The sequence below is a fragment of the Macaca thibetana genome, chromosome 19, assembly GCF_024542745.1.
Source record: "Macaca thibetana thibetana isolate TM-01 chromosome 19, ASM2454274v1, whole genome shotgun sequence".
Classification (NCBI taxonomy): Eukaryota; Metazoa; Chordata; class Mammalia; order Primates; family Cercopithecidae; genus Macaca; species Macaca thibetana.
Window position 1 is genome coordinate 9929537 of NC_065596.1, and position 23801 is coordinate 9953337.

The 23801-nt window shown below is 51.5% G+C and overlaps 2 protein-coding genes across 8 annotated transcripts in view; one reads left to right on the forward strand and one right to left on the reverse strand.

Annotated features, from left to right (window-relative positions):
• Nucleotides 1-19008, reverse strand: part of TECR (trans-2,3-enoyl-CoA reductase) — a 37120-nt gene extending 18112 nt beyond the window's left edge. For 2 of the 4 annotated variants that reach the window (XM_050769947.1, XM_050769946.1), the window contains exon 1: nt 18844-19006. In XM_050769947.1, the coding sequence (XP_050625904.1) occupies nt 18844-18858 (15 nt within the window). In that variant the 5' untranslated portion in view covers nt 18859-19006. Of the gene's footprint in view, nt 1-18843 lie in introns of all 4 variants that reach the window. The other 2 variants (XM_050769944.1, XM_050769945.1) reach the window with 2 other exon arrangements.
• Nucleotides 1-23590, forward strand: part of LOC126942447 (uncharacterized) — a 36126-nt gene extending 12536 nt beyond the window's left edge. The window contains exons 4-5 of one of the 4 annotated variants that reach the window (XR_007721568.1): nt 21144-21267; nt 22324-23590. Coding sequence is in view for 1 of the 4 variants with exons in the window: in XM_050769970.1 (XP_050625927.1) it covers nt 21144-21166 (23 nt within the window). In the remaining 3 variants the exon portion in view is untranslated. Of the gene's footprint in view, nt 1-21143 lie in introns of all 4 variants that reach the window. The other 3 variants (XR_007721570.1, XR_007721569.1, XM_050769970.1) reach the window with 3 other exon arrangements.
• The last annotated feature ends 211 nt before the right edge of the window (nt 23591-23801 follow it).

Here is a 23801-nt window from a genome sequence, read left to right on the forward strand (position 1 = left end):
CTGGGTAACAGGCCGGAACTGCCACAAACTGGGGTGGGGAAATGCAGGTTCAAGGGGAAAAATCAGAAGCTCCATTTTGGACATGTAAAGTTTGAAATGTCCATTAGGGTCAGGCATGGTGGCCCACACCTGTAATCTCAGCACTTTAGGACGCCAAGGGGGGCGGATCATGGTGTCAGGAGATGGAGACTCTCCTGGCTAACACAGTGAAACCCCATCTTTACTGAGAACACAAAAAATTAGCCGAGCGTGGTGGCATGCGCCTGTAGTCCCAGCTACTCGGGAGGCTGAGGCAGGAGAATCGCTTGAACCCGGGAGGTAGAGGTTGCAATGAGCTGAGATCACACCACTGCACTCCAGCCTGGGCGACAGAGCAAGACTCTGTCTCAAAAAAAAAAAAGAAATGCCCATTAAACATCCACATGGTTGGGAGGCCATGGGAGGAGGATCCCTTGAGGCCCACAGTCCAAGACCCAAAACCAACCTGGGCAACATCACAAGACCCCCATCTCTACCAAAATTAAACAAAAGTAGCCGGCTGTAGGTGGCATGCACCTGTAGTCCCAGCTGCTTAGGAGGCTGAGGCAGGAGTACTGCTTAAGCCCAGGAGGCCCAAGCTGCAGTGAACTATAATAGCACCATTGCATTCCAACCTGGGTGACAGAATGAGACCCTGACTCAAAAAAATATACATATTAGGCCAGGCACGGTGGCTCACGCCTATAATCCCAGCACTTTGGGAGCCCAAGGCAGGTGGATTACCTGAGGTCAGGAGTTTGAGACCATCCTGGCCAACATGGTGAAAATCCATCTCTACTGAAAACACAAAAAATTAGCTGGGTGTGGTGACACACGCCTGTAGTCTCAGCTACTCCGGAGACTGAGGCACAAGAATCGCTTGAACCTGGGAGGCAGAGGTTGCAGTGAGCAGAGTTCATGCCACTGCACTCCAGCCTGGGCAACAGAGTGAGACTCTGTCTCAAAAAACAGAAAATAAAGTAGGCCGGGCGCGGTGGCTCATGTCTGTGATCCCAACACTATGGCAGGCCGAGGCGGGCAGATCACAAGGTCAGGACATCGAGACCATCCTGGCTAACACAGTAAAAGCCCGTCTCTACTAAAAATACAAAAAACAAAAACAAAAAACCGGGCATGGTGGCGGGCACCTGTAGTCCCAGCTCCTCAGGAGGCTGAGGCAGGAGAATGGCATGAACCCGGGAGGCAGAGCTTGCAATAAGCTGAGATTGCGCCACTGCACTCCAGCCTGGGCGACAGAGCGAGACTCCATCTCAAAAAATAAATAAATAAAAAATAAAATAAAATAATAAAAAATCCACATGGAGAGATCCAGTTCATTGAGAAGCACCAGCTGCCACCACCCTCCCATCCTGAATCAGACAGAAATATCTGAGTGTGCAAACTCAGTGCTCTGCAAACTTTTTGCTCCTAAAATAATTTTGCAAATGTTATATACACCCCCAACATTTTTAAGGTGACATCTAGTATTTTTTACCTAAGCTTTAAGAGTTGCCAAAGATGTCATTTTTGGCCTACTGTCGGTATTAAAATTTTTACATAAACATTTACAGGGCTCTGTTAAATCTATCTACAGAGTCTAAATGCTTTAGTAATTTGAACCCTACCATTATCCCTTTAAAAAAAAATAAGAGGCTATGAATAAGCTCTTTAACATTTGCTCTCTTTCGCTTTGAAGTTGGTTTCTGTTCACCTCCTTCATAGGATCTTATACTAATACATGTTTATGACTGAAGGTTAGCACTAATTACCCTATCACATTGAATTGAAATTTAATTTTTAGGCTGGGTGCAGTGGCTCATACCTGTAATCCCAGCACTTTGGGAGGCCAAGGTGGGCAGATCACTTGAGGTCAGGAGTTTGAGACCAGCCTGGCCAACATAGTGAAACCCTGTTTCTACCAAAAATACTAAAACTAGCTGGGTGTAGTGGCGTGCATCTGTACAGTCCCAGCTACCTGGGAGGCTAAGATGGGAGAATGGCTTGAACCTGTCCTCAGAGGCAGAGGTTGCAGCAAGCCAAGATTGCGACACTGCACTCCAGGCAGGGCAACAGAGCAAGACTCCGTCTTAAAAACAAAAAGAAAAGAAAAAAAGAAATTTAATGTTTAAGAAATATTTCAGTGACCAAAGGTTCTAAGCATAAAAACTCCAGGCTAGACATGGTAGTGCATGCACCCAGGTCGAGATAGTGAGAGCCCTGTTCCTATAATAAATAATTAAGAAAAAGAAAATTTCTTCAGGAGGTTGCTCACGACAACCTCTCCCTCCCGGGTTCAAGCAATTCTCCTGCCTCAGCCTCCCAAGTAGCCAGGATGACAAGCACGTGCCACTGTACCGGCAAATTTGTGTATTTTTAGTAGAGGCGGGGTTTCAGCATGTTGACCAAGCTGGTCTTGAACTCCTGACCTCAAGTGATGTGCCCACCTCGGCCTTCCAAAGTGTTGAAATTCCAGGTGTGAGCCACTGCACCTGGCCTAAGGTGGAGTTTTCTTAGAGCAAAAAAAAAAATCCCAAATCTAGAATTACTTCCGAGTTAGATGCCCAAAAACTTTCACTGCGATCCACGATCGGAAATGTCTGTAATGATTTCCCGGCTGAGTAGCCCCCTAGCCCCACCCCCATGATTTTTCTGAAAGCAGATTTGTGACCACCCCAGGTGCAGCAGGACTCGGTCCCCAGGGACGAGCTAGCCTGGATCACTCCCCCACCTTCCAGGCAGGTCCCCAAGAGTCAAGTGACATGGCGGGCGTGACCTGGCCAGGGAGGGAGATCAGGGCCCCAACTCCTAGTCCAGCCATGTCCTGGGGGCTCTATGTGGCCCAGAGGAGCTCTGATCAAGCCTTGAATGGAATACTGAGCCACTCAGCTCTGCCTGAGGGCGGCTGCAATTACTTGCTGTGTTGTGACCCATTTCCAGTGTTCCTCGGGGACAGCAGGAAGAAGCCGGGGAACCCACACAGCCTTTTCCCAAGTCGCAGCCCTTTCCCAAGCACAGCAGGGAGGTACTTGTCACACGGAGACTTACAAAGGGCTCAACCGTGTGCAGGGGTGTCTGTCACTCCCAAAAACCTTTTCTGCTAACTGTGCAGTTTGCAGGTCGCCATGCAAGCAAGCAACATGGACTGTGCCTCTTGCTGCGCCGGGCCTGCCTGTGCCAGCTGCTGGGCTCGGTGATGAATGGCAGTCAGGCGGGTCTACGTGTGACAGGAGCATGCGGGCAGTGATCCAGGGGCCGGGATATGACAGTGTGCACGACTGAGAGAGGCCATCCCCCCCACCCCCCAGGCTTGCTGGTGCTCAATGGGACGTGAACAAAGCACCTATTACATAATACGGGGTCACGATGTACCAGGCGCTGTGGAGAGGAGACAGCAGGGCAGAGGGCCCAGAGGGCCACAGTGGGTGTGCCCGGGAAGGCCCTGCTGAGGAAATGGGATTTCAGCAGAGGGCCAGCATGAGGCTCCCTGGCGGGGAATGCAAAGGCCCTGAGGTAGCACAGAGCTTTGGGGAGGCGGGTGACACCCGAGGCTGGAACTGAGTAAACTGTAGGGGGAGCAGCTGAGCAGCAGGCTGGAGTGGAGCCAAGACAAGTGCTTTAGGTTTTACCCTTGAGCAATGAGGAATCGCTGGAGGGCCACAGGCTGCTTGGGTTTCTCGAAGAATCATCTCTGCTGGGGACAGAGGAACAGTAGGGGAGCAAATGTGGCTTCGGAGACAGCGGTGAGAGGCTTGGAAACAACCCAGGGCAGAGCCTCAGGTGGCTTGGACCAGGGAGGGAATAGAGGAGGGAAGTAGTGAAAAGGACACCCTAGTTCCTAGATTCTGAGGTGTCACTGGTTCAAAACAAGCCACCTGCCGGGCGTGGTGGCTCATGTCTGTAATCCCAGCACTTTGGGAAACAGAGGCAGGAGGATCACTGGAGCCCGTGAGTTCAAGACCAGCCCAGGCAACATAGCAAGACCCTGTCTCTACAGAAAATTTTTAAATTAGCTGGGCGTGGTGGCACGCACCTGTGGTCTCAGCTACTTGGGAGGCTGGGGCACAAGAATCCCTTGAACCCAGGAGTTGGAGGTTGTAGGGAGCCGTGATCGTGCCACTGCACTCCAGCCTGGCTGACAGAGCGAGACCCTGTCTCAAAAAAAAAAAAAAAAAAAAAAAGGAATGGCCAAACTCCACAGCAGCAAAAGATGAGCCAGGTTCAAGGAAGAGCAGAACCCTCCACTACTGTCATCAAGGATATGCTATAAGCTCAGGACCCACGCTCAAAGCCAGACCTGCCAGTCCCACAGAATGGCCGCACACCCTGAGATCATGCAAGCACCTTTGTCCTCATCAGCTGCAGTGACTTTTGAGGGCAGACATCAATTATGCGGCTGAACGCCTGAACCTGTCCCGTGCTTTGCTCTGTAGGACAGTGGCCTCTAACCAACATTCACATACTCATTCCACAAGTATCCGGAGACCCTCCCCAGGGCCAGGGGTTACAGGGTAGAGCCGGGAGCTTACACAAACATGCCTTATCAGAAGGTGCCAAGTGCCGTGAGGAGAACTCAGACATGAGTGGTGACAAGGTGATGAGCACAGCCTGGCTGAGTCAGGGGCAGAGGCCTCTTGGAGGTATTTTGTCACATTCAGACCAAGACCACACAGCCAGCCTCTCCAGAAACCGTCCCCACACCAGTATTTGGATCGGGATTCTCCAGCTCTGTCCTCTGTGGATCCCCCACCCCTGGCTGGGAGACTTTGTTAAAACTATTCTCTGGGCCCGGCGCGTTGGCTCACGCCTGTAATCCTAGCACTTTGGGAGGCTGAGGCGGGAGGATCATTTGAGGTCAGGAATTCGAGACCAGCCTGGCCAACATGGTGAAACTCCGTCTCTACTAAAAATACAAAAATTAGCCGGGCGTGGTGGCGGGCGCCTGTAATCCCAGCTACTCAGGAGGCTGAGGCAGGAGAATCGCTTGAACCTGGGAGGCAGAGGTTGCAGTGAGCCAAGATTGTGTCATTGCACTCCAACCTGGGCAACAAAGGGAGACTCCGCAGGGGTGGGGACGATTATCTGAAACAAGTAATATCCCAACAATACACTGTTTCCAACCATACATGTCTCCTCAGGAATTCCAGTATCTGCACACACACCCCCACCCCACCCTCTGCAATCCTCCAACCCCACCCAGCTCCTGAGAAACGTTCATTCAGCAGCTCCACCCACCTGCCCGCCTCCTGAGTTAGACACTTGAGGTGTGTCTGCAGGAACAGCTTCTCCCCACAAGGAGCCTCGAGGCTCAGCTCCCTGACTTCAGCCTGTTTCCAGATGGTTCCTGAAGCCCCAGGGCTTGTGTTAACTTCCCACCCCCACCCCCAACTTGGCCCTCACCCTGAGGACAAGCCCACTTCCCACGCTCCGGCCAGTGATCCCTGTTCACTTTCAAATGGGGGGGAAAAAAAAGAATTTAGAAAGACCCAGGAGACCGCACAAAGCCCTGCAGTCTCTCAGGCAGTCTGTGAGTGGCTGCCTCGGCTTACATAAGAGCCTGGTTCGAGCAGGGACAGGGCCAGGTCAGTGTGACACAGCGACAGGGCCACAGAGAGGGCCTTCACACCTTGCAGGGCTGGGAAACACTCATGACCCACGTCCAGCCAACCATGGAACTGGGGTGAGTCGATCTGCTCCCGGTAAACCCCACACGCAATCCACGGTACGCTTCTCAGAATAAGGAGCAAGTGCTCTGTGCATTTTCACTACAAACACCATGGTGGCCGGGCACAGTGCCTCAACGCCTATAATCCCAACACTTTGTGAGGCCAAGGCGGGTGGATCACCTGAGGTCAGGAGTTCGAGACCACCCTAGCCAATAGAGCGAAACACTGTTTCTACTAAAAATAAAAAAAATTAGCCGCGAGTGGTGCTGGACGCCTGTAATCCCAGCTACTCAGGAGGCAGAAGAATCGATTGAACCCAGGAGGCGGAGGTTGCAGTGAGCCGAGATTGCACCACTGCACTCCAGCCTGGACCACAAAAGTGAAACCCCATCTCAAAAACAAACAAACAAACAAACAAACAAACAAAATACACTATGAGGGTCCCCTAAGGATTTAAAAAATGAACTGCCCTCCGGTAGGGAAACTTTTAGGTAAAATCAGCAGAATGTGGTCGGGCATGGTGTCTCACACCTGTAATCCCAGCGCTTTAGGAGGTCAAGGCAGGAGGATCACTTGAGCCCAAGAGTCAGAGACCAGCCTGGGCAATATAGCAAGACCCCATCTCTACTAAAAACAATAATTCATAGGTAATTGAATAAAACAGGAAAGGGACTTTCATTGCCATCAAAATGAGGCAGGGCACAGTGGCTCACACCGGTAATCCCAGCACTTTGGAAGGCCGAGGTAGGCAGATCACTTGAGGTCAGGAGTTCGAAACCAGCCTGGCCAACATGGTGAAACCCTGTCTCTACTACAAATACAAAAAATAAGCCAGGCGTGGTGGCACATTAGCTGGTAATCCCAGCTAATCAGGAGGCTGAGGCAGGAGAATCGCTTGAACCCAGGAGGCGGAGATTGCAGTGACCCAAGATTGCGCCACTGCACTCCAGCCTGGGTGACAAGAGTGAAACTCCATCTCAAAAAAAAAATGAAATGAAGTCCACAGGTCTCTCTGGGTGGCTACGAAGCCCTGCCCTGCCAGCCTCATCCCTCAATGTGAGACATCTGCAAACCCCGGGCTCCATGCCTCTGCACACACCACTCGGTTCCCTCTGCCTAGAACACCATTCTCCTCCCTGGCCCCTGGCCCCAAAGACCTCCACCTTCAGGTCTTGGCTTAAATGAAAAGATCTTGAGGGCAGAGAAAGTGGTTCATTCTTCCCAGGATTCTTAGCATTGATAAGAGGGGAAAAAACATGTTGGAACGGATGAACTAATGAATAAGTGATGGGCTGGAAAAGAGAGGCAGGGCCCCATGACGGGAAAAGGCCTGGACCAGCAGAACCTGCCGACAACCTGTGTGGTGAGGGGCAGGCCCCAGTGTTGTCTGGCAGCTTCCATCTCAGAAGGGCCCCTGTGCCAGGAGGGTTGAGATGATGGGGAACAGGACAGCCACGGGCAGGATAGGCCCGGGGCTTGTGGCCAAGAGGCCAGAAGAAGCTGGTTTCCCGCCAGGCACGGTGGCACACACCTAGAATCCCAGAGCTTTGAGAGGCTGAGGCAGGAGATCACTTGAGCCAAGGAATTCAAGACCAGCCTGGGCAACATGGTAAGTCTGTGCCTCTACCAAAAAAATCCTTTAAAAATTAGCCAGGCACTGGCCGAGTATAATGGCTCATGCCTGTAATCCCAGCACTTCGGGAGGCCGAGGTGGGCAGATCACTTGAGCTCAGGAGTTCAAGACCAGCCTGGCCCACATGGTGAAACCCTGTTTCTACTAAAAATATCAAAATTAGCCATGTGTGGCCTGTAGTCCCAGTTACTCAGGAGGCTGAGGCAAAAGAATGGCTTGAAACCGGAAGGCGGAAGTTGCAGTGAGTCGAGATCATTCCACTGCACTACAGCCTGGGCAAAAGCAACACTCCATCTCAAAACATAAATTAAATAAATAAATAAAATAACAGTCAGACATAGTGGTACATGCACCTGCAGTCCCAGCTACTTGGGAGGCCGAGGTGGGCAGATCACTTAAGATCAAGAATTCAAGGCCATCCTGGCCAACATGGTGAAACCTCAATACAAAAATACAAAAATTGTGGCCAGGCATGGTGGCTCATGCCTGTAATCCCAGCACTTTGGGAGGCCGAGGCAGGTGGATCACCTGTGGTCAGGAGCTCAAGACCAGTTTGGCCAACACAGTGAAACCCCATCTGTACTAAAAATACAAAAATTGCCCGGGAGCAGTGGCTCACGCCTGTAATCCCAGCACTTTGGGAGGCTGAGGCGGGCGGATCACAAGGTCAGGAGATCGAGACCATCCTGGCTAACACAGTGAAATCCCATCTCTACTAAAAATACAAAAAAATTAGGCAGGCGAGGCAGCATGCACCTGTAGTCCCAGCTGCTGGGGAGGCTGAGGCAGGAGAATGGCGTGAACCCAGGAGGCAGAGCTTGCAGTGAGCCGAGATTGCGCCACTGCACTCCAGCCTGGGTGACAGAGCAAGACTCTGTCTCAAAAAAAAATTAGGGGGGTATGGTGGTGGGCACCAGTAATCCCAGCTACTCAAAAGGCTGAGGCAGGAGAATGCTTGAAGCCCAGAGGTGGAGGTTGCAGAGAGCCAAGATCGCACCACTGCACTCCAGTCTAGGCGACAAAGCAAGACTCTGCCTCCAAAAAATATATTTTTTAATAAATAAATAAAAATACAAAAACTAACCCAGCCAGGCGTGGTGGCTCACGCCTGTAATCCCACACTTTGGGAGGCCGAGGCAGGCGGATCATCTGAGGTCAGGAGTTCAAGACCAGCCTGGCCAACATAGTGAAATCCCGTTTCTGCTAAACAATACCAAAAAAATTGGCCGGGCGCGGTGGCTCAAGCTTGTAATCCCAGCACTTTGGGAGGCCGAGACGGGCGGATCACGAGGTCAGGAGATCGAGACCATCCTGGCTAACACGGTGAAACCCCATCTCTACTAAAAAATACAAAAAACTAGCCGGGCGAGGTGGCGGGCGCCTGTAGTCCCAGCTACTCGGGAGGCTGAGGCAGGAGAATGGCGTGAACCCGGGAGGCGGAGCTTGCAGTGAGCTGAGATCCGGCCACTGCACTCCAGCCTGGGTGACAGAGCAAGACTCCGTCTCAAAAAAAAAAAAAAAAACTAGCCAGGCATGGTGGCGGGCACCTGTAGTCCCAGCTACTCAGGAGGCTGAGGCAGGAAAATCCCTTGAACCCGGGAGGTAGAGGTTGCAGTGAGACGAGATCCAACCACTGCACTCCAGCCTGGGCAACAGGGCAGGACTCCGTCTCAGAAAAAAAAAAGAAAGAAAGAAAACGCAACCCAAGCCCAGAAGGGCTGCGAAGGAGATGAGCGGGGTGGCGGGGTGACAGGCAAGGGGATGGACTCTAGATTGGATGGCCAAGGAAGGTCTCTCTGGGGGACATGGAAGCTGAGTGCTCGGTAACAGGAAGGGCCAGGCGTGAGAAAAGCAGAAGGAAGGGCATCGGGGGCCGAGGGAACAGCATGTACTCAGGGCAGGAACGTGGCTTTGGGTATCTGCAGAGATGAAAGACAGTAGCGCAGTGACAAGTGAGGAAAGCAGGGGACAGATGACAAGAAGCCTCTGAGGGAGGGTTCTGAGTCATGGCACACTAAGATCCTCTCACTCACAGGCAAAAAGGCCTTCTGCCTGTGGCTGGGTGAGGGACAGCGAGCCAGGAGGGAGCAGGAACAGAAGCAGCATGCTCCTACTGAGGCAGCTGTGATAGGCAGCTGGTGGCTAGACTGTCTTCCAGCCTCCATTTCTGGGATGATTCTTTGTCATAAGAGATCAAAAACTGGCTCTGAGTGTGTTGTGACTTCCCCAACGGTCTTCCTATGAGGAAAAAAAGAGCTGATCATCTCAAAATGTGACTTGTGGCCAGGTGCAGTGGCTCACGCCTGTAATCCCAGTACTTTCGGAGGCCGGGGCAGGCAGATAACGAGGTCAGGAGATTGAGACCATCCTGGCTAACACGGTGAAAACCCGTCTCTACTAAAAATGCAAAAAATGAGCCAGGCATGGTGGCGGGCGCCTGTAGTCCCAGCTACTCGGGAGGCTGAGGCAGGAGAATGGCGTGAACCTGGGAGGTGGAGCTTGCAGTGAGCCAAGATCGCATCAATGCACTCCAGCCTGGGCGACAGAGCGAGACTCTGTCACACACACACACAAAAAATGTGACTTGCATAGTGTGTGACATTATATCAAAACCGAGGCACTGGCATCTGGGTTTCTTCCTCTATCTTCTGGGCATATATTTGGCATCAGTCTGTCTCCTGGCACCTGGTGGACCTTCTTCATTAAGTTATGAGGCCTTTCTCAGCCAGGCGCAGTGGCGCGCCTGTAATCCCAGCACTTTGGGAGGCCGTGGCGGGTGGATCACGAGGCCCGGAGTTCAAGACCAGCCTGGCCAAGATGGTGAAACCCTGTCTCTACTAAAAATACAAAAATTAGCCAGGCACGGTGGCGCACGCCTGTAATCCCAGCTACCTGGGAGGCTAAGGCAGGAGAATCGCTTGAACCCAGGAAGCGGAGGTTGTAGTGAGCCGAGATTACGCCACTGCACTCCAGCCTGGTCACAGAGTGAGACTCCATCTCAAAAAAAACAAAAAAAAAAAGTTTTGAGGCCTTCCAAAGAGGTCAGATGCCAAAAGCATCTCAGGCAGCCCTGGGGATGCCGACCTGTCCTTACCTGCCTAACGTGGGTCCCTCTCTGCTTAATGATGTTTACCCTGCCTGTGGGCCACGAAGCCTGCTGGGAACTTCACACTCCCCCGCAGGCCTCCAGGTGTCCTTATCCTGGTCTCACAGGTGACAAAACTGAAGCTTAGGTTAAGTCACTGTCCCAAGGGCAGAGTGGGTGGCCTCCAAGTCCTTTACCACCACCACACGCTTCATTCTTCCCCCAGTGCACGACCCACAGCGAAGCCCACCCTGGTTCTAAAAGAATCCCAGCTCTGCTACCCACTAGCTGTGGACAAGTCGCTTCACCTTCTGCGTCTCAGTTTCTCCATCAGTCAAGTAGAGATAAGAACAGCATCTATTTCTTATGTTTAGTATGACAGTTAGATATGTTACTAGATAAGAAGCACTGACACTGCGGGGCGCCGTGGCTCATGCCTGTAATCCCAACATTTTGGGAGGCTGAGCTGGGCGGATCACCTGAGGTCAGGCGTTTCAGACCAGCCTGGCCAACATGGTGAAACGCCGTGTCTACTAAAAATACAAAACCTAGCCGGGTGTGGTGGCACGCGCCTGTAATCCCAGCTACTCAGGAGGCTGAGGCAGGAGAACTGCTTGAACCCGGGAGGCGGAGGTTGCAGTGAGCCGAGATCACGCCATTGCACTCCAGCCTAGGGGACAAGAGCGAGACTTCGTCTCAAAAAAAGAAAAAAAAAGAAAACCCACTTAGAATTAAGCACTATATTCACCGTAATTTACTAGGACGATTACTATGTTCTGGCTGCTGCGGGAAATGTCCCAGGTATTAAAATATTCTCAGCTGCCACTGTCAATATCAGCAAGAAGGTGTTAAGACTCGGCCTGAACTTGACCAACTAGCTCAAGGTCTCTGGCCTTTCTCACGCAGCCAGACTTGTCAGTGAAAGTGCAGGATTCCCGACCAAACCCAACCACCTTATCAGAGCTGCAAGGCCTTTCCAAGCACCGCCCTTACTCAAGGCTGTCAACCCTCCTCTGATCTCCTCAGGAACCAGTCAGTCCAGAGGGCTTTGCTGGGCCCAGCTGGTGGAGCCTCTAAACCCACCTGGGTGCGGCTGAAATAGCTACTCCACCTGGCACACACCAAAGCCCACCACTCATCCCGTCCCACTTTCTTGCTACTCGGTCCCGTCTCCCCCTCCCAGGTCCCACGGCTTTCTCCTTGCCCCGCCTCCTCTTCCTGATCCCCACCTCTTCCTCCACAGCCTCGCCTCCCCATCCCTGGCCCCGCCTCTCACATCCCGGCCCCGCCTCCTCCACCTCAGCCCTGCCCCTCCTCCTCCGGACCTGCCTCTTCCACCTCGGCCCTGCCTCCTCCTCCTCCTCAGGACACGCCTTTTCCTGCTCAGCTCTGCCTCCCACTCCTCGGGACCCGCCTCCCCCTCCTCGGCACCCGCCTCCCGCTCCTCCGCACCCTTCCCCCTTCCCCTTCCTCAAGCCCCGCCTCCTCGGCCCCGCCTCCCCACATCTGCCCTACTGTGTCCAGAGGTGAGTAGGGTCACACTACTTGTCAAATGTTAGCTGCTGCAAGGTGCTGCACCAAGCTGAGGCTTTCCAGGCATGTATCTGCTCATCCAATGTTCACCAGACCAAGAACCCCTTCAAACAATAATAACCCTGGGATGCAGGGACAACTATCCCGGTCAATATGAACATCCGGCAGGAGACAGGAAGGGGCTTGGGCTGTAGCGCTTGCCACTTTCCGTGGTGTAAATACCCTACCTGTGACTTAGCGATGTCAGCCTGCTATCCCTGAACACAGAGTTGGGAAGATGCACACCATCAGACAATGTGAGCCGGGTCTCGCACACCGAGGTGTCATTTTATGGATGAAAAAGCTAGGTCAAGGCCAGCCGTGGGGGTTCACACCTGTAACCCCAACTCTTTGGGAGGTCAATGCGGGGGGATCACTTAAGGTCAGGAGTTCGAGACCAGCCTGGCCAATATGGTGAAACCCCATCTCTACTAAAAATACAAAAATTAGCCAGGCGTGGCGGTGGGTGCCTGTAAACCCAGCTACTCAGGAGACTGAGGCAGGAGAATCACTTGAACCCGGGAGGCAGAGGTTGCAGTGAGCCAAGATGGCACCACTGCACTCCAGCCTGGGCAACAGAGGGGGTACTCTGTCTCAGGAAAAAAAAAGAAAAATACAACTAGCTCAAGAGGCTAAAGAACTTGCCCATGGGCTCCAAACCTTGTCAGTGGCAGTTAAGCATATGAGCCCAGCACTGATCCAAAGCCCGCCGGCACTGCCACCTTCCCAGTATCAATCATCAATACTGCCCAACCCAAAGGGGAACTGGCCTGCAGCCCTGGAAAAGGCCGCCTTCTCTGGGTCTCAGGTCCCTCATCTGTAACTTTACAGAAGTTAAACAAGAAAAATTCCCTCAAGCCTGGGGCTCTGAGATTCTGAGTGCCTACAGCAGAGAAATTGCCTAAGTACAAAGCTACGTCCAGGGGAACAGAAGGGACTCCACCAGGAGAATCTGCCCAGTGAGTCACCATCTGCTCAAAGCAAGAAGCCTGCAGGAAAATCTGAAAAGCCTAAGATCCTCCCCAACCCCCTCAGGAATTTGGCCTGAGTCCGGCTAATATAGGAAAGGTCTTTATAGTTCACCACAGCTCAAGGCTCGCCACTTTCTGTTTTTTTGTTTTGTTTTTTTGAGACAGACTCACTCTGTTGCCCAGGCTGGAGTGCAGTGGCACAATCTCAGCTCACTGCAACCTCTGCCTCCCAGGTTCAAATGAATTCTCCTGCCTCAGTCTCCCCAGTACCTGTGATTACAGGTGCGCGCCATGATACCCTGCTAATTTTTATATTTTTATTGGAGACGGGGTTTTGCCATGTTGGCCAGGCTAGTCTCGAACTTCTGACCTCAGGTGATTCTCCTGCCTCAGCCTCCCAACGTGCTGGGATTATAAGCGTGAACCACCGCACCCAGCCAAGGCTCATCACTGTCAATCCTGCCTTTACTCCAAGGGGCAGCCCATCTGATTTTAGGACAGAGATCCTCTCCCAGCAGTCCACACTGACCCGCAGCACCTCACCCTCCCTTCAGGGATGCTCTGTCCTCTGAACATAGCAGGAGAGCCACCAGCTGTCCTAGGACAGCATCAGCAGAGAAGCCATCAGCGTGGAGAAAACTAGAGTCAGACAAACCCAGGTTCAGCTCCCCAGCTTCCAGGCTCTGTGACCCTGACCAGCTGAGTTTACCTCTCTGAGCTTGAGCTGCATTATCTGTAAAGTGGAACACTAGTTCCCATCCGATCAGGTGCTAATAAGACTCACCCCTGGGCGAGGCGCGGTGGCTCACACCTATAATCCCAGCACTTTGGGACACCAAGGCAGGAGGATCGCTTGAGCCCAGGAGTTCGAGACCAGCCTGGACTAACATGGTGGAACCCCATCTCTACTAAAACTACAAAAATTAGCCGGGCGTGGTGGCATGCGCCTGTAATAACATCTACTTGGGAGGCTGAGGCAGGAAAATCACTTGAACTGGGGAGGTGGAAGTTGCAGTGAGCTGAGATCGCGCCACTGCACGACAGCCTGGGTGACAGAGGGAGACTCCGTCTCAAAAAAAAAAAAAGCAAGCATCCTAAATGCGGGTTGTGGGGACCCCAAGAGGCTGAGGCTTCCTCACCTCTGGGTACTCGGCTGCGGGAAATAGGCAGCGACCTGAACAGCTGGAGGCTGAAGAGACTGATTTTCTCTGGAATTAACAGGCTCATTTACAAGATGTAGTAGCTGTTTTTCCAGTTGCTACTGGGCTCATTGCTTTGAGTCTCATCTGCAGTGGCAAAAACAGCAATAAAATACATACATACATACATACACACATACATACACACACACACACACTACTGTGTCCTAGGATAAGCAGTTCGCTTACCGACCTAGCTCTGACCCCAAGACAATGCCAAGGCCTGCTCTGGCATTCTAAGAGGAGGGTTTCAGCCAAGGCCTGGAGGTGACCTGTTCTAGCTAGAGGCTTCACCTCAATCAGGCCACAGAATGGATAACTTTTCCTCTCAGATCAGATGAGATTTGGCAGTGATATGAGGCTACTATGGAAACAGCCACCAATCTCCCCTCCTGCTGGGATCCCAACTGCCATGATATCAGTCCTCAGCCAGACATTAATTCATTGTGTGACAGTCAGCACGTCCTGCACCCCTCTGGGCGTTACCTCTATCAACTGTAACTTGTACTTCATAATCTCCAAGGTCTCTCCAGGGACCAAAAAGTCTTTTGAAGGGGACTAACCTCTCAGTGGACAAGAGACTGCTTGAGGGTGGGAGGATGGATTTAGTCCCAAGCAGAAATAGATTTTTTTTTTTTTTTTTTTTTTTCTGAGACAGAGTCTCGCTCTTGTCACCCAGGCTGGAGTGTAATGGCGCAATTTCAGCTCACTGCAACCTCCACCTCCCGAGTTCAAGTGATTCTCCTGCCTCAGCCTCCCAAGTAGCTGGAATTACAGGCGCCCACCACCACACCCGGCTAATTTTTGGTTTTTTGGTTTTTTTTGAGACGGAGTCTTGCTCTGTCTCCCAAGCTGGAGTGCAGTGGCGCGATCTCAGCTCACTGCAAGCTCCACCTCCCGGGTTCACGCCATTCTCCTGCCTCAGCCTCCAGAGTAGCTGGGACTATAGGCACCCACCACCACGCCCAGCTAATTTTTTGTATTTTTAGTAGAGACAGGGTTTCACCGTGTTAGCCAGGATGGTCTCGATCTCCTGACCTCATGATCCGCCCGCCTCGGCCTCCCAAAGTGCTGGGATTGCAGGCGTGAGCCACCGCGCCCGGCCTAATATGTGTATTTTTAGTGGAGATGGGGTTTCATTATGTTGGCTAGGCTGGTCTCGAACTCCTGACCTCACGTGATCTGCCCACCTTGGCCTCCCAAAGTGCTGGGATTACAGGCATAAGCCACTGTGCCCAGCTGAAATATATCCTTTATTTATTATTACCTTTTTAAAACGGAGTCCCGCTGTGTCACCCAGGCTGGAGTACAGTGTCGTGATCTTGGCTCACTGCAACTCCGCGTCCCAGGTTCAAGTGATTCTCATTCCTCAGCCTCTGAGCCAGTAGCTGGAACTTCAGGCACGCGCCACCATGCCCAGCTAATTTTTTTGTTTTTAGTAGAGACGAGGTTTCACCATGTTGACTAGGCTGGTCTCGAACTCCTGATCTCAAGTGATTCACCCGCCTCAGCCTCCCAAAGTGCTGGGATTACAGGCATGAGCCACCTCGCCCGGCCAGAAATACATTCTTTGATTTAGATAAACCTTTTCTCAAATTGCTTGTTAAATGTGAGTGAAAGCATCTTTTCTATTTTTATTCATCTATAATAAACACACGCAGTTAAACTAATCTGCTTGCTATGCAATCCGCTAGGCCGGGAGACAACTGCTTCTCCCACCCAGAAGCCCTGTCGCTATCGCCTCCATGGGTACGTGGCAAAGGTTGGTAGAGAATAACAAAGAACACAGCAAAATATCCATTTATTATTTTCCTCCAAGGTCACTTTGAACAGTGAGTTTGAAGCTTCTCCGCCCTTTTTTTTTTTTTCTTTTGAGACAGACTCTCACTCTCTTGTTCAAGCTGGAGTGTAGTGGCATGATCTCAGCTCACTGCAACCTCTGCCTCCAAGTAGCTGAGATTACAGGCGTGTGCCACAACACCCGGCTCAATTTTATATTTTTAGTAGAGACGAGGTTTCTCCATGTTGGCCAGGCTGGTCTCGAACTCCTGACCTCAAGTGATCCAACCACCTCAGCCTACCAAAGTGCTCAATTACAGGCGTGAGCCACCATGCCCGGCCAAAGCTCCCCCTTCTTTCTGGGAGAGAAAAGGATTAAGTATGGTAGAGCATATTCTCCAGTCCAAGTCTTGGGCCTCAGGCTGTGCCCAGCTTCCTGAAACAAAAGCGCTCACCCCCAGGGTGCTCAGAGGCCTACTTTATCTGACTGTTAACTAGCAAAACTAAACCAGCTACATTTTGCAAAATGCCATATGGATGTTCCAAACTGCATGTTTCAAGCTGGACGTGGTAGCTTTTTTTTTTTTTTTTTCTTGAAACAGGGTCTCTGTTGCCAAGGCTGGAGTGCAGTGGCCTGATTTCTGGGCTCACTGCAGCCTCAACCTCTTGGGCTCAAGCCATCCTCCTGCCTCAGCCTCCCGAGTAGCTGAGACTACAGTAGTGGGACTACAGGTTTAGACACAGAGTTTGAGAGGGGAATCCATATCAGAACTTTATTCTAGAATGAAAACGTAAATGACATATTAGAGATTATTGAATACAAACCTCCTCATTCTTGATACCATGTCAAAAATTACAGGATTTCTGAGTTAAAGGCTTCTAAGGGGCCAGGCACAGGGGCTCACGCCTGTAATCCCAGGACTTTGAGAGGCCAAGGTGGGTGGATCACCTGAGGTCGGGGGTTCGAGACCAGCCTGACCAACATGGAGAAACCCCGTCTCTACTAAAAATACAAAATTAGCCGGGCTTGGTGGCTCATGCTTGTAATTCCGGCTACTCAGGAGGCTGAGGCAGGAGAATCACTTGAACCTGGGAGGTGAAGGTTACTTGAACCTGGAAGGTGGAGGTTGCAGTGAGCCGAGATCACGCCACTGCACTCCAGCCTGCGCAACAAGAGTGAAACTCTGTCTAAAAACAAAAAACAAAAAACAGAGGCTTCAAAGGATTGTGGGTAAATTTCCAGAAATAACAACAATAAAGAGGGCAGGGAGTAGAGGTAGTAATATTCAACTTGTGAATAAAAACAGCCAAGCGTGCTAGCTCACACCTGTAATCCCACTACTTTGGGAGGCCGAGGTGGGCGAATCACTTGAGGTCAGGAGTTTGAGGCCAGCCTGGCCAATATGGTGAAACCCCCGTCTCTACTAAAAATACAAAAAATTAGCCGGGCATGGTGGCAGGCACCTGTAATCCTAGCTATTCGGGAGGCCGAGGCAGGAGAATCGCTTAAACCCAGAAGGCGGAGGTTGCAGTGGGCCAAGATCGCGCCATTGCACTCCAGCCCGGGCAATAAGACCGAAACTCTGTCTCCAGAAAGAAAAAAAAAAAAAAATTCCTTCTACGTATCCAGGGTACCTAGAGTAGTCAATTCATTGAGACGGAAAGCAGAAGGGTGGTTGCCAGAGGCGGAGGTGAAGAGGAATGGGGAATTAGAATTTAATGGCTACACCTTCTGTTTTGCAAGATGCAAAGAGTTCTGGAGATGGGTGGTGGGGATGGTTGTACAACAACGTGAATGTTCTTAATGCCACTGAACTGTACACTTAAACATAGTTAAGATGGTAACTTTTATGTGTATTTTGCCAGAATTTTTTAAAGTGGAGGGGAAGTGAGAAACAAGAAATCGCTCGACCTGCTGTTTTTCGTTTGAGGACCAGCATGGCATAGTGGCTAGGAACTAAGACCTTGGCGTCCTGAGTTCTCCTATCTGTTTTGCATTTACTAGCAAGGGGCCTCTGAACAAGTCACTTGATATCTCTGAGACTTTATTCATCCTTACAAACAGGAGTAATAATAGTTCTTATACAAGGTAACAGAATCTCACCAGCACAACAGTAAGCACTTGCTAAATTGTTCTTATTTTGAATTCTGGTAACAAATTTTATTATTTGATGATAGTTACTTAAAAGTCAGCAATAATTCAGGGACAATTGGTTGAATTATTAATATCATATTATCATCTAGGGCGATAAGCACATCAAACGGCTTCGTTTTAGGGGAAAAAGTGACCCAAGTTAGGAGTCAGAAGACTTGGGCTTCAAGAGTGGCTGTGCGTGGTAGATTTCTCCTTGATGACACCCAAGGGTTGACGGAGATGACCTTAGATAACCAGAAAGCAAGATCGGCTTCGCTGCTCTGCGAAAGCCAGCAGTGGAGCTGCACCTCCCTCACCGCCTAAGTCTCCCGGGAACGTCCCGGGCGAGGGAAGGGGTCCAAAGGTCGTACATAAAGACTGATTGCAAAGCCCCTTCCTACGCTGGTGGCGGCAGCGTGGCGCAAGATTTGTGCAAGACTCCCTCGGATTGGGAGCAAGGGTCCCGCACCTTCGTGGCTTCCATGACAAAGTCTGCAACTCAGCCCGCCGGGGGAGCTACAAGGAACCTGCAAGCGTCCCAGCCCCTGCAGAGACCCCCCAAAAAAAGCACCCCCAAAACAGCCTGGGTTGCAGATTTATAAATACCTCCTCCGCACATGCGCATTGGAATTTACGAGTGGCCCGGGGCGCAACGCTTGCCCACTGCGCCTGCGCCGTCCGACTCTTCCTTCGGGGCACAGGACCAGAAAGTGGGGTCCCGTGGTCCCGCAAAGAAGGAAAAAGAACGGGTCAGCAGTGGCCACACGGTCCCTGTTTCTCGCTTCTTACCTCGTAGTGCTTCATGGCTCCCTCCCACGGCGGCTACTGCTCCGCGGCTGCTGCTGCCGAACTGCGCGGCACAGGACAGGATACCCAGAGCGCTCGCGACCGCTGCGCTAGACTAAACGCGGCTGTGCGTCCGCCCCGCCCCTCCCGGCCGCGCGCGCCCCGTCGGCCAATCAGGGCACGAGGCGCCCACCTTCGCCCCTTCTCCTTGGGGACGGTCCGAACCAAGACTAGGGCTAGCACCAGGGGATTGACCAATCAGCTTGCGAGAGCCACCGAAGGGGGCGTAGCGCCTGTAGGAGGGGCTAAAGAGAAGGGGCTTGACCATCCGCCAATCCAAAGGAGGCCTCTGCGCCGCGCGTCCCTTTGCCACGCCCCCTGATGGCGTCGCTGTGGAAACCAAGGTAAGCGACCGTTAGGCCAGACGGGGGGGCGGGGCAAGAAGTTGAGTGACAGGCAAGGCAGCATCCACATGACAGGCGGCGCCGACGGGGTAAATTCTGAGGTGGGAGGCTCCCGGGGTACAGCGGGAACAGCAGGAGAGGGCTAGGGACTGGGGTCGCGGGCTGCGGAGTCTGGATGGCGATGCCACTACGGGAGGAGACTCTTGAGTGGAAGGGAAGGAAGGGGGAAATGGGGTGGCGAAAAGCTCCCCATTTGGGAACCCCCAACCTGCAACCTTGAGCCCCAGCCCCATTCTGGGGGTGGCTTCACTGCCGTTTTTAATGAAAGCCCCCGCCCCACTTTGTTTTTTTGTTTTGTTTTGTTTTTGAAACACTTTCATTCTGTCCCCCAAGCTGGAGGGCAGTGGCACAATGACGGCTGACCGCAACCTCTGCCTCCTAGGTTCAAGCGATTGTCATGCCTCAGCCTCCCGAGTAGCTGAGATTACAGGCGCCCGCCACCACGCCCGGCTAATTTTTGTATTTTTTTAGTAGAGAGGGGTTTCACCATGTTGGCCATGCTGGTCTTGAACTCCTGACCTCAAGTGATCCTCCCGCCTCAGCCTCCCAAAGTGCTGGGATTACAGGGGTGAGCCACCGCGGCCGGCTCCCTCCTCACTTTGCTCCGTCCTATTGACAGGGGAACTACATTTGTCTCTGCTTGACTTGGTCCAGAATGCTGTCTAGTGGCTCCATGGGGCCACTGAGCCCTTGAAATGGGGCTGGTCTAGGCCAGGCACGGTGGCTCACGCCTGTAATCCCAGCACCTTGGGAGGACAAGGGGGGCATATCACCAGGTGAGGAGTTGGAGACCAGCATGACCAATATGGTGAAACCCCGTCTCTACTGAAAATACAAAAATTGGCCGGGCGCGGTGGCTCAAGCCTGTAATCCCAGCACTTTGGGAGGCCGAGGAGGGCGGACCACAAGGTCAGGGGATCAAGACCATCCTGGCTAACACAGTGAAACCCCGTCTCTACTATAAATACAAAAAATTAGCCGGGTGTGGTGGCGGGCGCCTGTAGTCCCAGCTACTTGGGAGGCTGAGGAAGGAGAATGGCATGAACCCAGGAGGCGGAGTTTGCAGTGAGCTGAGATCCGGCCACTGCACTCCAGCCTGGGCAACAAAGTGAGACTCCGTCTCAAAAAAAAAGAAAACATTAGCCATGGTGGTGCACACCTGTAGTCTCAGCTGATCGGGAGCCTGAGGCAGAAGAATCTCTTGAACTTGGGAGGCAGAGGTTGCAGTAGGCCAAGATCTCGTCACTACACTCCAGCCTGGGTGAAAGAGCAAGACTCTGTCTCAAAAAGAAAGAGAGAAAAAGGAAGTGAGGGAGGGAGGGAGGGAGGGAGGGAGGGAGGAAGGAAGGAAGGAAGGAAGGAAGGAAGGAAGGAAGGAAGGAAGGAAGGAAGGAAGGAAGGAAGGAAGGAGAAATGGGACTGGTCCAAATTGCGATGTGCTTGTAAATGAAAAACACATAAATTCCTGGCCAGGCACGGTGGCTCATGCCTGTAATCCCAGCACTTTGGGAGGCTGAGACAGGCGGATCACTTGAGGTCAGGAGTTCAAGACCAGCCTGGACAACGTGATGAAACCCCTCTCTACTAAAAATACAAAAATTAGCCAGGCGTAATGGCGGGCACCTGAAATCCCAGCTACTAGGGAGGTTGAGGCAGGAGAATCGCTTGAACCTGGGAGGTGGATGTTGCAGTGAGCCAAGATCATATCATTGCACTCCAGCCTGGGCAACAGAGCGAGACTCCATCTCAAAAAAAAAAAAAAAAAAAAAGACTGACAGGCAAAGGAACAAGCAGTACCTGGCACACTTCTTTACCTCCTCTCCTTACTGTTGTTTCCAGATCCTGCCCCTGAGCTTTCATGAGCTGTTGAACCATCTGGAATTCACAGGCCTGTCATGAGAGACACGATGAGAAGTCCTTAAAGGTAGATCGCTGATTCACAGGGGAGCAGGCGGAGCCAAGGGTGAGTCAGTGCTTGGAACTCAGTCATCCAGATTCGGCTCTGGAAACTTCTGAAGCTGTAGCCTTTGGGGATCCCTGACTGCGAGTACAGGAAGCCAAAGCTATGTGGTCTTTAGGAAACTCATTATCTTTTTCACTGGCACTATTTGGGAAAAACAGATGAAAACATGAAGGTGTTTTGTATGTGTGCTTTCAAAAGCAAGGATCTGGCCAGACGCAGTGGCTCACGCCTGTAATCCCAACACTTTGGGAGGCCGAGGCAGGCAGATCACCTGAGGTCAAGAGTTTGAGACCAGTTTGGCCAACATGGCGAAACCCTGTCTCTACTAAAAACACAAAAATTAGCTGGGTGTAGTGGCAGGCACCTGTAATTGCAGCTACTCGAGGCTGAGGCAGGAGAATCGCTTGAACCCAGGAGATGGAGGTTGCAGTGAGCAGAGATCACGCCACTGCACTCCAGCCTGGGTGACAAGAGTGAAACTCTGTCTCAAAAAAAAAAAAAAAAAAAAAAGCAAAGATCTTTTTCTGGTGGCAGTTTTGAGTTTTGAGGCCCTCGGTGTCATGACAGGCCCCACTCCCTACCCTTCTGGGGTGCTGGGGGAGAGTATTTGCTTTCAGGACACAAGTTAATTTTTTGGTAGAGATGGGATCTCATTATGTTGCCCAGGCTGCCCTGGCCTCAAGTGACCCTCCCTACTCAGCCTCCCAAAGCGCTGGGATTACAGGCATGAGCCATCCCACTTGGCCTGAGACCACAAGTTAAAATCCTATCGGATTGAGTTACCTGAGGTACTTGATTATGAGGGGCCGTGGGGATAGGGTTGAACCCCTAAGACCCAGCCACGTGTTGCTCCTTCACCAGTTACGCAAATTTTCAACTTATTTAATGTGATCGGAAGAGGTGACTCGTCTGTCTCTGGGTTGCAGCCAGATAGGGCATGACAGTGTACGAGTAGGTGTCATTTTGAAGAGATTCTATACATATTCCCATAAACTGAGAACATTTTGGAAATTCCCTTTTGAGACTGCTTTTCTGAGCCCCACACTTACTCAACAGGCGCCAAATCATCCTCGTGCACCTACTATGCTGTGTGTCAACCGGAACATACAAAGAATTTCCACCCCCTCCTCACCCATAAGAAGCTGGCAGAAAGGCAGGATCCAGCCTCCAAAGTAGAATTCCTCTTTGTTTTTGAGGGGTATTGCAGGCTCGAGGAACCCCTTGTTTGCCCATCTGGCTTCTGGTAACCAGGCTGTCAGCAGAAATGAAATCCACCCTTGGAATGAAGACTGGCCACTTTGTTCAAGCCACTGAGGACACTGTACTGTGACCCACTGACGGTGCCTGTCTATAGGGAAAGCTAGATCCTGCTGGTGTCTTCACAGTCCCAGCAGTGGCTGATTCACAAAGGTGACCGGTAGATCTCGTGGGTGCTTGCTGAGCTGATTGTAACTAGCTCCTTTATTAAAATAATTTCCAAGGGAGAAACTGCAAGAGATGGCCAAAGCTGTGGCAGCTTCCAAGGATGAGCTTTTTTGGACCTCAGGTTTGGGGGAACCCCAGATCATTTGAATGCCAGAGATGTGATGTGTTTGGTAATGTCGTGTCTCACAAGCTCCTTTTGTATTTCCCATGGGCAAGTCAGGTCGGATCTTCACTTTTTCCAGAACCTGGCTTGGCTGGTTTGGCGTGTGTGTGAATGAGCTGGCTCGCCAGTGTGTGAGGGGATGTGAAGCTGGGACTAGACAAGCCAGGGCTGGTTAGCAAGTTTCTGCTGTGTCAGGAATCCCAGAAAGAAGTTTCCCAAGCCCTCTCTTGTCTTGCCTGGGTTGTTTGGTTTTTCTCCTTCTTCGTTTTTTTTTCACTGAAGTGTAATTGACATGCAGTAAAATTCACCCGTTTTAGTGTACAGCTCTGAACACATACAGTCATGCAACCACCACTACAATCAAGATATAGAACATTTACATCAACCCAAAAAATTCTCCAAACTACTCCATTTGTTGCAGGTCCCAGCCCCTGGCAAGCATTCATCTGCTTTTTGTCCTGATACTTTTGCCTTTTCCAGAAGGTTGAGTGAAATGGAATCATGCAGCCTTTTGAGCCTGGCTTCTTTCACCCACATAATGGATATGAGGTTCATCTGTAATGTTGCTTTTTTGTATCTGTAGCTCATTCTTTTTTATGGCTGAATAGTATTCCATTGTGTGGATGGATCACATTTGATTATCCATTCATCCATTGAAGGACAGTTAGGGTTTAACTGCTGTTAGTAATAACTAATAAAGGCTCAGCAAACATTTGCTCATGATTTTTTTTTTTGTTTTTTTTGTTTTTTTTGAGAGAGTCTTGCTGTGTCACCCAGGCTAAAGTGTAGTGGGACAATCTCAGCTCACTGCAACCTCCGCCTCCTGGGTTCAAGTGATTCTCCTGCCTCAACCTCCCGAGTAGCTGGGATTACAGGTGCGCACCCCTACACCCAGCTAATATTTGTATTTTTAGTACAGACTGGGTTTCCCCATGTTGGTCAGGAT